This window comes from Phaseolus vulgaris, chromosome 3 (assembly GCF_051622355.1).
Source record: "Phaseolus vulgaris cultivar YP4 chromosome 3, ASM5162235v1, whole genome shotgun sequence".
Lineage (NCBI taxonomy): Eukaryota > Viridiplantae > Streptophyta > Magnoliopsida > Fabales > Fabaceae > Phaseolus > Phaseolus vulgaris.
The window spans coordinates 49,935,985-49,948,853 of NC_143500.1; the positions used below are offsets into that span (position 1 = coordinate 49,935,985).

Below are 12,869 nucleotides of genomic sequence, written 5' to 3' on the forward strand. Positions count from 1 at the left end.
ATAAAAAGTATGAAAAAAGTTAATGAAAGTTTGTAAGGGATATGATGGATGTGATTGAAATTGTATTTTTTTAATTGATAAAAATGTAAATTTACAAATTTATCCTTATATTTACAAATTGTTAAAAAATTAATTTTATTTATTTATAAATTATAATTATTTTTAATTAAAATTTACTTAAATATTTATAATTATAAATATTTGATAATAACTTATTTTTATATTAAATAAAATTATTATTTTTATCTTTATTTTTTTAATTAATAATTATTATATAAATTTATTTTTTTATTATTAAAAAATACATTTATTATTATTATTATTTATATTTATAATTTATTATATATATAATATAATTAATTATGTTATTTTATAATAATTATTTTTTATAATTTTAATTATATTTTTTATATTTAAATTGTAATTCTACTTTAAATAAAAATTTGAATTTAAAATAAAAAAAAATAAAAAAATAAATTAAAATTAAATAATTAAATAAATATATACCTATACAACTTTCTTAGTCAACAATGCGAAGAAAGTTTAGAACATCTAAACTTTTTTATTTTTGTATTCTATTATATTTTATTGTTTCGATTTTTGTGTTTTGAACAGTAAAATTTCATGAGGCTTCACTATTACATATTACATATTGAATTTTTTTTTGAAATTATAATTTAGTGATATATTAGAATTGGAGTATTGTAAAATACTATATATTTATTTATTATTTTGTTGATAAATAACTTTTTAGATTAAGGCTCCTTATAATTTAAAAATGACAATATACCGTGATACAATTATACCTGTGTTTTTACTTTTGTATATGAAAGTATGTATTGTGCATTAATATTATTTCTTTTGAGATTAGGTATATATATATATATATATATATATATATATATATATTTATCTTATATTTATCTTATTATTTTTTAGGAAACTTTAATTTTTTTCAAAAGTTTTATTTTAAAAGTGTTTTAAAATATTATTATTAATTATAAATCTTTTACAAAATGGAACTAATACAACAAAAATTACGCGTTTAATTCTTTCGCTCTCTATTTTTAGTTTTTTTTAATATTCTATTGATTTGTATTTTTAACTCCTTAATCAATATTACAATAAAAAAATTTTAGAGAAATTATTAATTAATCAAAAAATAATTAAAATACCAATCTACTGTCTTAGTATCTTACAACTTTGTGTTTTATTTTTATATACTTTTACCATTGTTCCTAAGTATTTTAGAAGGCAATCTACCAAGGAGTAAACAATGGCCTTCCAAAACTTCATAAAGTTCACCTCCATCATACTATTAACACCACTTGGTAGCTTTTGCCTTAATTAGAAAATAAATATAAGTAAATTTGAAAAGAAAAGAAAAAAAGAATCGGACTCTTCTAAATTCATTTATCCTGTTCCTTCTTAGAAAATAAATAAATCCAATTAAAAATTCTAAAATTTAAAGAATTAATGACTAAATCTAGGGTTATTAAATTTTAGTGAGAGATTTTTGAAAAAATATTTTAGTTTCTTCTATTACTAATTTAAACCTCTTTAGTGTGAAGCAAGGGAGGATCTCTACGTATGTAAGCATTCAATATTTTGGTTTGACTTGTGGAAAAAATAATGACTCTGGTATATCTTATTTTATTTAAACAAAACTAATTAAATATTTGGGCTTGATTATTTAAAAAACCTCAAGTTTAAGCTTCACTTGCTTAACTTATTTACAATTTAATTATACATTTTATTTTTTGAATTTTTAAAATTGTTTTTAACTTTAATAATTCAGTGTTTAATAAAATTGTGTTGATATTACTTATAATCTACAGGAATATTGTGAAATGTGTGTAACATTATAAATGAATTTTTTGATTTATTGGAATATTATTGTTATTAATAATGTTGATATTATTATTATTAATAATAATATTAATAATAAAAATAATATTAATTAAAATATAATAATATTATTAATAATAATATTAATATTGAAATATTTATATTAATAATATTACTATATTATTTATATTCATATCAATAATTATTATTATTTTATTATTATTAAAATATTAATAATAATATTATTAATAATAATGATAGTAATATACAAACAATTTATATATATAAAAAATTCTGCATATAATTTTATTTACAAACATAATAAATTAAAACTTGTATTATGCCATACTAACTTTTCAACTTCTGTTATTTAATATTTACTAGTTAATTTAAAAAATATCAAACACTTATAACTGACTAAACTAATTTAATAGCTCATAACTACCTATTTTTGTCAATAAACTTTGCTAAACATAATCTAAATTATTTTTTAAGAGTTATTCTTTTACAATAATATTTACAGAAATTTTCTTTAGGGAACCTTTTAGTAATTTTTTAACCTTCTATTGCTTCTATTTTATGTCTTTATCTTTAAATTAAATTCTATTTTTAAGAAAATAATCAATAATTAAAAATAGGTTTATATTTCATAATATAATTTACCCTTTTATAAAGTTGTATTCTTAAAATCATATTTAATTACAAAATTTATTTATAATATAATTTATCCTGATATGCCAATTAAGATGTTTTCATGACAGTTTTATTGAAAGACATCTTAATAGATTAAAGAATAGGAATGTATGTAAACTATTCTTTTTATCCCAATACTAAATAAACTCCTACACTAAATAAATTAATGTGAAAAGTTTGAGTGAACCAAACATAATTTATATAATATTCATGTTATAAATTTTAGTATTTTTTAATTTATAATAAATTTTAATTGATTATCCAAATTAGTTATCAAGGAAATGGATATTCCAAAAAATAATTCATATATACTTTCCAGAAATTAATAGTTAAGTAAATGAATATGATTTAAAATATAATTAACTAATTCAGATTTACTTACTACATTGGTTAGACTTTCATATTTTTTATTGTTCTTATTTTGTTCCTTCTTTATTGAGGTCAAAGTTTTAGTTTTCGTGTTTTACCAATGCAACAAGCAAAACCCGATTGAATTTGAGTTACTCCACATTGCACGTAACTTCGCATCTTAACCCAATCTTGGATGTACCAATTCTTCAACTTCACATTGCTTCTCCTGCTGAGAAAAGGTACTCACACATTCGCAAGAAATCACCTGTCTGCGAAAATGTCATTATTTTTATCATTAAACTTCTAGGTTCAAGAATTTTGAGAAATAAAATATAAATAAAAAATATATGATTTGGATGAAGAGAAAGAAGTGAGAATTTTCCATCAGTGGTTTGAATGATTAGAAGAAAAAAAAAGACAGAAAATTAGTTAAATAAAAATTATTTTTACTATATTTGTTTTTCTCAAGAAAAGTACTGATTATTTTTAAAATTGTTATAAAAAAGTTATTTTAACTTTCACAAAAAGTTTAAAAACAGCCAAAAAGGTTTTTCTTCCAGCCATTTTTAAAGGGGAATACTTTTAAGTGGCCCTATGAAATTGAACCTCCTATTTGCTTCCCATCTGTCATTTTCTCCCTTTCTTGTTTGCTTCTTCATTTCCAAACAAAGGTAGAAGCTTTCTTCTTCATGAGCATTCCATGCAAAAAAATCAAACCAGATTAGCAGAGCTCTCTTTCCTGTGCATTGTTATAAGTGGATTTACATGATCATCATACACAGCACATCAAGTTACTTAGGACTAACAACAGAATCAGCCATGTTCATGTGGACCTACATAAATTTTCTCTGTTGCACAGGCATGATCGAGATCCCTTCCTGTCTATAATTATAAGTGGCTTTACAAGGTTATCTTACAGCACATCAAATTATTCAAGGGCCTCCCACCATACCATGTAACAACAACATCAGCCATGATCAGGATTACCTGTTCATAAATTTTCTCTGCTGCACTTAACATGACAGGGATCCTCTGGTCTTCAAGAAAAGTAAAACAAAAGGCATAGGTCCTTCTATAACATTCTTTGTCTGTGTTCCAAGATATTCTTTCTCAATTGTGTCATACCCCTAAAGCTGTCTTTCTTCAAGCCATTGGATGGATATATAATAAAAGGAAGGATATCATAGCTGATCATAAATTGAGTCTCTTAGTAGAATTTGGATATTCACAAAGGTTGTGTTTCATGAGTTCCTTAACAGAAAATTCCCTTCACAGATTAATAGGAGCGGTTCCTTTTACCATAATCCATGTGAAAACTGTATTTTGTTCCTTTTTCTTTTTGGTGTGATCATTGACTCTTTAAAAACAACCTGAACTACATGAAGCAAGGATTAGGTGGAAGTTGTATGAAGCCAATTCAAGTTAACATCAACTAGAGGAACATCTATCTTTAAATTGGGAAGCATAGGTTTGAAATTTTCCCATGAAGCAGCTGTCTCTTCATCGCATATCACCACCTTTAAATTCCCAAGATTAGTGACTGAGAATGGTAATTCACACCTTTCACAACTTGTCATGTAGAGATTCTGTAGATTAGACAGATTACCGAAGTCATCCGGTAAATTAGGAAGGCTTATGCAATTTGAGATGTCAAGAAGTTGTAGATTTGAAAGTCTTCCAATAGAATCCGGTATCCCTTCTAAATCAGTACAAGAACTGAGCCTTAGGAGTTCCAAATTCTCCAACTTTCCAATATCTTGTGGAAGTGCTGAGAGTTTGTGGCAATTAGTAATACTGAGCTTCTTAAGGGGGATGATATCACTGAGCCCCTTAGGCAATCCCACCATATCCTTGCAATAGTCAATATTCAAATCTTCAAGATTTGGAAAAGCGTATGAAATTAGCAGGTCATGGTTTTCAAATGCCTGTTTCATATTACAAAAGTAGAGGGATAATTTTTTAAGATTCTTCATTGCAACAAAGGAAGGAACAGATATCCGCTCTAATCTGATTCTTCTCAGGTTGGATGAAGAGCAAAATAGCTCAAAGTTGTTGATTTCAGAAGGATAGTAACTGTAATTTGTGACTATCAGAACTTTTAGTTTGTTCATATCTTCCAAAAAATCTGGAAAGGAATACTGCTTAGTTTGAAGATTAAGAATTAGAACCTCAACATGAGCTACTTGCATTTGGGGCCAATCTGAAGGGCAATTTTTATCTGCAAATGCAACCCATATGGCATTAGTTGTGGAAGAGTAATGAATGGCAAACAACTGTAACATTCGTACATTTTTTTACTTTGTAAGTATATTTTAGAAAAGGTATAACTCACCAGTTGATATAGACAATGTGTGGGCAGTGACTTGTCGGGGCTTCTGTTTACCACACCAACTAAGAAATTCTGTCTTCTCCCCACGTTGGTTTATCTCAATAATCAATCTTTTTCTCTGTTCCATTGGTTCCTCAGAGCACTTATAAATTGCAAGCTCTCTCAGAAGGTCATGAAGAACGATGAAGTGGTTATTGTAGTAGTAATTGTCTGTGTTATTAGCATTTTTCCTGGTAAATAAGCAGAAATTCATTCCTTTAGAAAGAAAAATTCTCTCACAAGATTATGAAAAAAACTCCATAAAAAAGAAAAATTACAAATTTTAACTTCAGTTCACAAGAATAAATGAAGAGTTACAGAATGTAAGGTGCTTAATTTCACTGAGATAAACGGTCATTTTGGAATATTATATCACGAAACATATGCTTCTCACATAAGCTATACAAGCCATTTAATTACTTGTTCTATAGAGCATACATTCATGTTACGTATATAATAGGATTAAGTGGCCTAGAAGAAGCGTCATGTTATTTACTATTTTATCTATATACCATTAAGTGGTTGAGAAGAAAATATTCATTTCACCTTGCTATTAAGACATTAGCCAGATTCATGGAGTGTAATTTGTTGATAATGGTCATTGCTTCTATTCCATCATTGTCTAGTCCATACAACTCTGCCCACATATCAATGAGAGCAGTAACAGGAATTCTTTGGTCTTCAGGAAATAATCCTAGGTCCATGAAGCACCCTCTGATAACAAGATTATCTTCCAAGACATCCAATATCTTTCGGAGGCATGTAAGTAGTTCAACATTAGAATCAAGTATAGAACGACCTTGGGACAGTTCTTCCACCATCTTTAGCCACAACTCAGAACGCTGATTACGGAGTGATCTCCCAATTACTTTGATGGCAAGTGGTAAACCCCTGCAGATTCTCACAACCTGAATTTGCAACCAACAATAGTCAGTAACCAAGTTTCTATGACTTAGAAACCCAAAATGCAAGTAATGTATCATTATTTTGAGGGGTCAAAACATTCTATTCTATGTTTCTTCTATGTTTTATTTTCTCTTCTATGTTTTCTTTTCCCCTTCTATGTTATTTCAATGATAAGTTGTTAAAAGTGAAACCAAAAGGTTCCAGGTGTTTATATCCAATCTTGTGATGCCTACTTCAAGTGAATAATTTCAGACAAAAAGACAGTACAGATTACCCAATTCGATTCGCACCTTTTGGATGACTTCATCAGGAATACTTGAACCGCTTTCTTCCAAGAGCATATAATGTCGGAAAAGGGTTACTGCATCATCATGACCAAGTGGTTTTAAGATACACTGCATGTCAAATCTAAGAAATGCAACCCTAGAAATCACCAAAATTTTATAATCTGGTATCTGGACTTTAAATTTCTCGACAAGGGCTTCTGAGCCAGGCCAAACATCATCCAGTACCAACAACATTGAACTTCTACCAATTTGCCTTAGCAAAAGTCCCAATTGATTAACTGCATCTTCATCACTTAGAAAATCGGGTACTTGATATCCACAGTGCTCAAATAATCTCTCTACAATAATCTTCAACTTGGGTGTTTTTGAGACGGTGACGAATAAAATATTTCCCCCAAATTTACCTAGGTAAATAAAACCAAAGAGATCTTTAAGCACAGAGTATTCAATGTCTTGTACTATTTATAATGCATTATCTAAGACATTCATTTCATTGTCAGTGGATATTGCAAAAGAATAATTCTGCTATAAGAACACTAGACAGAAAAAACAAACCATACGGATTAAAAGAAAAATGCTTGTTTAATTTGTTGAAACATCATTTGTAGAGAATGGGAAAAGCCCAGGTTATGCCCTTAAGATGAAAGTTGGACTACCATGAACCCTTTGATTCACATATTAGCTTCTTAAAGGATACTATGCACATGTTTGGTAAAAATCTTAGGTGAATAATGGCTCTTTCCATTTTCAAGAATTGTCACAAGAGTTGACAACAGAAGCGATTATTTCTAGAAAACGAGTCAAATGTTGTTTTGAGCTGCTCCCTCTACGGTCAGAAATATGGATTGAAACGTTTCACATGCCATCACTTGGATCTATTACCAATAAAATTTCAAGACATACTTGCATGCCATGTCTGCAACTTCTCAATATATTTCTTTTGGCATCTCTTTTTGCTACTAATTTTCTTTCAATACTAAAACATGGTTGATATTAGCTAGTAGTTGATGGCAAAATATTAGACAGCAAAGAGATAACACGTGAAGAAGTTATGAATGAGTGATGAGCCATGATGAAATCATCTAAAAGAAAATCTAGTCAGAGTGTTTGATGAAATCATCATACATCAAATAAACAAAACTTACTCTTGACTTGTTCATCCCAACAGAGCACTGTAGCAAGAGTGGTTTTCCCCATTCCACCCAAACCAGTCAGCATGATAACAGACCCACCATCTCTGAGAACCTCCATCTTCAACTCACCCAACGGCACATCCAAGCCAACAGTGAAATCTGGGTTTTCAGGAACACCAAAAGGAAGCTTGATAGGTCCTCCAATACCACAAAGCTTCTGCTCAAAATTCTCTTTGCTGAGAAGCTCAAGAATTTCCCTAACTTTGTGCAGTTTCTCTTCAATATCTTTTGGCACAAGCGCTTGGTTGTCACCACCAGCAAATGAACCATCCCTCTTGTGTCCAGATCTGCACAGAAACCAAGAGAGACACTTGTCCAAACAAAAATTCTTGGATAAGCATTTGCACACAAGCTCTTCTTTCGCATCTTTTTCGTCAACAAGGGTTTTGATTTCTTCCCTGGGTGGATTTAAGTGTTCATTGTATTGCTTGATCTCTTGTACCACAGGGTTCATATCCTTGAGCGTTGACCTCAGTATCTGCTTGTTGCTTTCACTACTTTGACCTTTTTCCACTATTTCCGATACCATCCTCAGTCTCTCTTGAAATAGGGCTGGAAGTACAACGCGCTGCGTGGTCTGATCCATGAATGACCAACTTGCTTTTTCTTTCTCTCTGTTTTTCCACAATCAGCCGAATAACAAGTCATGAAAGGGGATAAAGTCAACAATACTTATGAGCGTCTCAAATTGCAAGTTCAGAACATGAAAATAAAACTAAAATGAAAAATACATGAAAAGAAACAGTTATGTTATGTACCTTTGAAATAACCACGGATGTTTCGAGAAAATTCGTGTTTTTGTCTTGCGTGTCCAATTGATTCAGTACGTGCGAGGATCTGAAGTTGAAAGATTCGAAATTAGAGCACAGCTGATTCAAGTTTTTATAGCTTCAGGGATGAACTATGAAGATTCTCATCAGTTGCTTATTCTCTTCCTTGATTTTTCTTCTACCAAACGCGGAAGTCAATTTAACGTTTTCTCAGTGCCGTTAGGTGACATCCAATTACATCTATTTACTACAAGAAAAATTAGTCACCGTCAAATCCTTATTATTGGTGTAACCTATACCACACATTCACATTTTCATAATTATAATAAAAATTTATATAATAAATTTAAATTTTAAAAAAAATAATATATTTTCTTAAAATTATATTGAAAAATGTGTCTGATAGAGGATAATCTACTAACACTAATACAGACACAGACACAAAAATACGTATAATTTCTAAAATGTAAGATACGGGACACAGATCTATATATTATATAATTATAAATTATATAAATTGATAATAAATATTAATGTACATAAGTATCTTCTAAATTATTTGTTGAAGTAAAAAAATGTATCTTCACAACTGATTGAAAAAGATTTATTTTTTATTTTTATAATTATAATAAATATGTGTTATACAAGTGTCATACGAGTATCATATAAAAATATTTGATACTGACACATTATTTAAAAAAAATTCTGAGATTCATATTAACTAGTTAGAGATTCCAACCTATTCAGTTTTATAAGAGAATAAAAAGCTTTAATTACAGTACTTATCAAAATAAGATTTTTATTATTAAAAACATGAGTCATGTTACGTGAATAGGTTGGAGTGAAACTCTGGAATAAAAAAATGGTTGAAGTAAAATAAAAAAACGAGTCCACAAGTTTTTTGGATTACCTAGGGTATGTTCGGATTTCACGGAAAAAATCTAAACCAACCTTTATCTTTTAGTAAATATTGTACTAACATATTTCGTTAAAAAAATCACATCATTAAAAATAAAATTTATATCAATTTTAAATTGAATTAAAAATTATATTAATTTGTTTATTTAAAATGTTGTGGAAAGTCATGTTGGCGTAGGATGTGGGGGAAATGAAGAGAGATGGAAAACAATAGTGGAAAGTGGAACATAAATAATGGACCACTGCAGCTTCTAAAATATATCTTTAATATTTGTAAAACGCGTTTATTTAATTTAAAAAATAGTGGTCTGCAAATAATAATAATATTTTATTTAAATATATTCGTATATTATAATTTATATATTAAATTATTATGTCTAAAAGGTAAAACTAATTTTATTCCTGTAGCTTAAACTTTAAAAGTAAATGTTTTTTTTTAATTTATTATATTTTTTAAAATGTTCACTTTCTCTTAAAATATAAGAGAACAATGGTTAGTTTGATATTGTTGGCTTTATCAGGTTGAATAAATTTGTTTAGTCCTTTCAAAATATAGACGGACGTACTAGTACAAATTTTTAATTATTTTCTCAGATTTAAACGAAGATCATTTTTAAATTGAGTAAAATTTAAAAAAAAGATATTTATTAAATTAGTATTTGAAAATAAGAAATAAAGACATTGAGCGAAGCTGATTGGAGAATGAAATAAGTTAAATTGTTATAAAAAAAAAAATATTTTTTTTAATTTATTTATTTATTTTATGTAAGTTTCATGATAAGTAAATAATTTTAATAGAAATGTGAATAATGTTGATAGAAATTATATTTTTAGATCACTAATTTGATGGTTGGATAATCCTTATCAATTTAAAACACTTAGATTCAAAATTTGTAAAAATAAAAAGTGATAGAAAATATATTTTAATAAAGATAAGTTAAAAAAAATATGATAAATTTGACAAACTTCATTAAAATAAAATATAATAAAAAATAAGAATACATATTTTTTTTCTCTTTCCAGATAAGGGTTGAACGAATTAACTTCGCATGTTATTTTGTGAGAAAAAGTCATCTACTATTTTCATAAATAGATTAGATTACACATAAAATAATTAATCTATATAGATTTTAATATAATATATATATATATATATATATATTACCAAAACTTACATAAATCTATTATTCATAATCTATAATATATCTTTAATATATTGTGTAGTATGAAAAATACATAATTTTTCCATGTAGTGTGTTTACATAATTGATTGTACATTTGTTATAATTAATTATATATGTTATTTGGGTCTATAAATATATTAAATAAGACATTATAATTTTACATAACTGCACTCACATAGAATTCAAATTCAACTAAACTTTAATTATAAGAGAGATGGTTTAATATTTAGATAAAAAGATTTTGATGTAAAGATAACACGGTTGTTACATAAAAATTAACAATCACTTTATTTTTTTCTTTTTAAATATCAATCACATATACTTTATAAACTTTTTTTATTCTTTTTACAAAATTCAAACAACATCATATTTTACTTCAATATTCTTCAAATTTTTTCTTTTATTTACTTTCAATCAAATTCATCCTTATTCTAATTTACCTTTACTCCTTTTTTTTTTTACTTTTATTTACTTTCAATCAAAGTCATACTTACCTAATTTACTTTTACTCTATCATGCTTCTCACGGCAAAACATTGATGATTGTCATGTCTTTGCTTTTTGGCGTATACTAGCTAGGGTGATTTTGAATTCCAGTCTGCTAGTTATTATTACATTTTTACTTTTAAAAAATGTTACTAGTATACTTTTTAACATTTTCAAAATATTTTTCTCTTAATATTATTATTGATGGTAAAATCTGGACGATATTTATGGTAAAATAATCAATATCTCAAATTAAAATTTTTAATAACAATATAAATTCATAAACATATTCAAAAAGACTATAAACATATATATATATATAATAAAAAAATATGTCCTTTCTCCTATTTATAAATATTTTAAAAAAAAATGTTTTCTCTTTTCCTACTCCTTTATTGAATGATGCCATAATTTTTTCTTAAAATATTTTTAATTAATAAAAAAATTAAAATAAATATAGAAAATTGTTCTTTGAGAATATATGTATTGAGTAATGAGAAAAAAAAACAATACATAATCACAAATTAACTGCAAAATAATAAACAATAAATGATTTAATGTGATTCGGTCGTCAATTACAATCTATATTGTAACTATTAGGTTTTCATTACAAATATAATGATTTTCTGAGATAGAGATTATAAAAAGGATACAATGATTAACCTCACCCAAAACATGTGCATATATCATTTAAAAATATATGTATTAAAGTATATGGTTAAAAAAAGGTTGAATTTAATATTATAATTGAGACCCATAATCTTAACATATGCTTACTTTAAGAAAAAAAAGCAATTCTAACTGCCCCGCGTGTGGTCTACAAAAAAAACCAAACGGTAGGTTAATAGAGAAGACTCGTAAGAAGGGTTTGGTAGCTTTATAATAATTTTAACTAATTAAATAAAAATAATTACTTTTAGTAAACAAAACAACTGTGATTTTTCAAAAATAGAATAAAAAATGAAGTTAGGTATTAGGTCACCAACATTGATAAAAAAAAATTATAAAAAAAATGTTGTAAGGAGTAAGAAATACGTAAGGAATTAAGCTACCAACCCTACACAACACTCAACGGTCAATTACTAAAGCATAATTCAATTTTTTACGGATAACATGCTATATAAATTATTTAACTTTTTAGTGTTAGAAATTTAGCACAATTATAAAGAAAAAAGATACTACATAAATATCGATATAGAACGGTGAAAGATTATTCTCTTTAATTTTTTATATTTTTAAAATCTGTATATATAAGAGTAAATCCTAAATACAAACAGTGACATATATTATCACTCGAAATATTAGTGTTTTTTTTTTATGTTTAAATGGTTAATTATTAATTACTTACTTATTGAGGCTGGTATAATATAAAAAAAAATCTTATATTCTATGTGGACATTACAAAAGGAATGATAAAATTATTATAAAAAGTATTCGAATAAAGTATAAAGGAAAAGGTACCCAGTCACAAAAGCACTGTTGTAAATAAAGAAAATATTCGAAAAAGTGAAAAAACAACGAAGATGACCCACAAAAATAGTGGATAATTTTTTTTTATTTCAAGTCTTTTTTTCCCCTAATAATTCATGGTTAATGTATTTACATTTTTAAAATACATAGTTTCCGTAGATTTTTTAAAGCTAAGTAAGTGTTTGAAAGTATAAATCGTTACTTTGACAGATAAAGTATCTAATTACTATTTTATTCTAAATAATTAACATTTGTGATATGCGTGAGAATGTCTCAATCGGAAATAAAAAAAAATTACAACAAACCATATAATGCATGTTTACGACAATTGTAAAAATTTGATTATTTTAATAAGCGATTGTTTTATTATAATCATACTAATTAATATTTAAATAG

The 12,869-nt window shown here is 26.6% G+C and overlaps 1 protein-coding gene across 1 annotated transcript; it reads right to left on the reverse strand.

The window, feature by feature from the left end:
- Window positions 1-3,613: 3,613 nt before the first annotated feature.
- Window positions 3,614-8,667, reverse strand: LOC137808331 (putative disease resistance protein At5g66900). The gene is made up of 6 exons (XM_068609388.2): window positions 8,405-8,667; window positions 7,599-8,260; window positions 6,457-6,857; window positions 5,807-6,168; window positions 5,225-5,451; window positions 3,614-5,110 (listed from the first exon to the last, which is right to left on the reverse strand). Exons 2-6 carry the CDS (start codon window positions 8,230-8,232, stop codon window positions 4,284-4,286), a joined length of 2,451 nt encoding a protein of 816 aa, XP_068465489.2. The 5' UTR covers window positions 8,233-8,260; window positions 8,405-8,667; the 3' UTR covers window positions 3,614-4,283.
- Window positions 8,668-12,869: the final 4,202 nt, after the last annotated feature.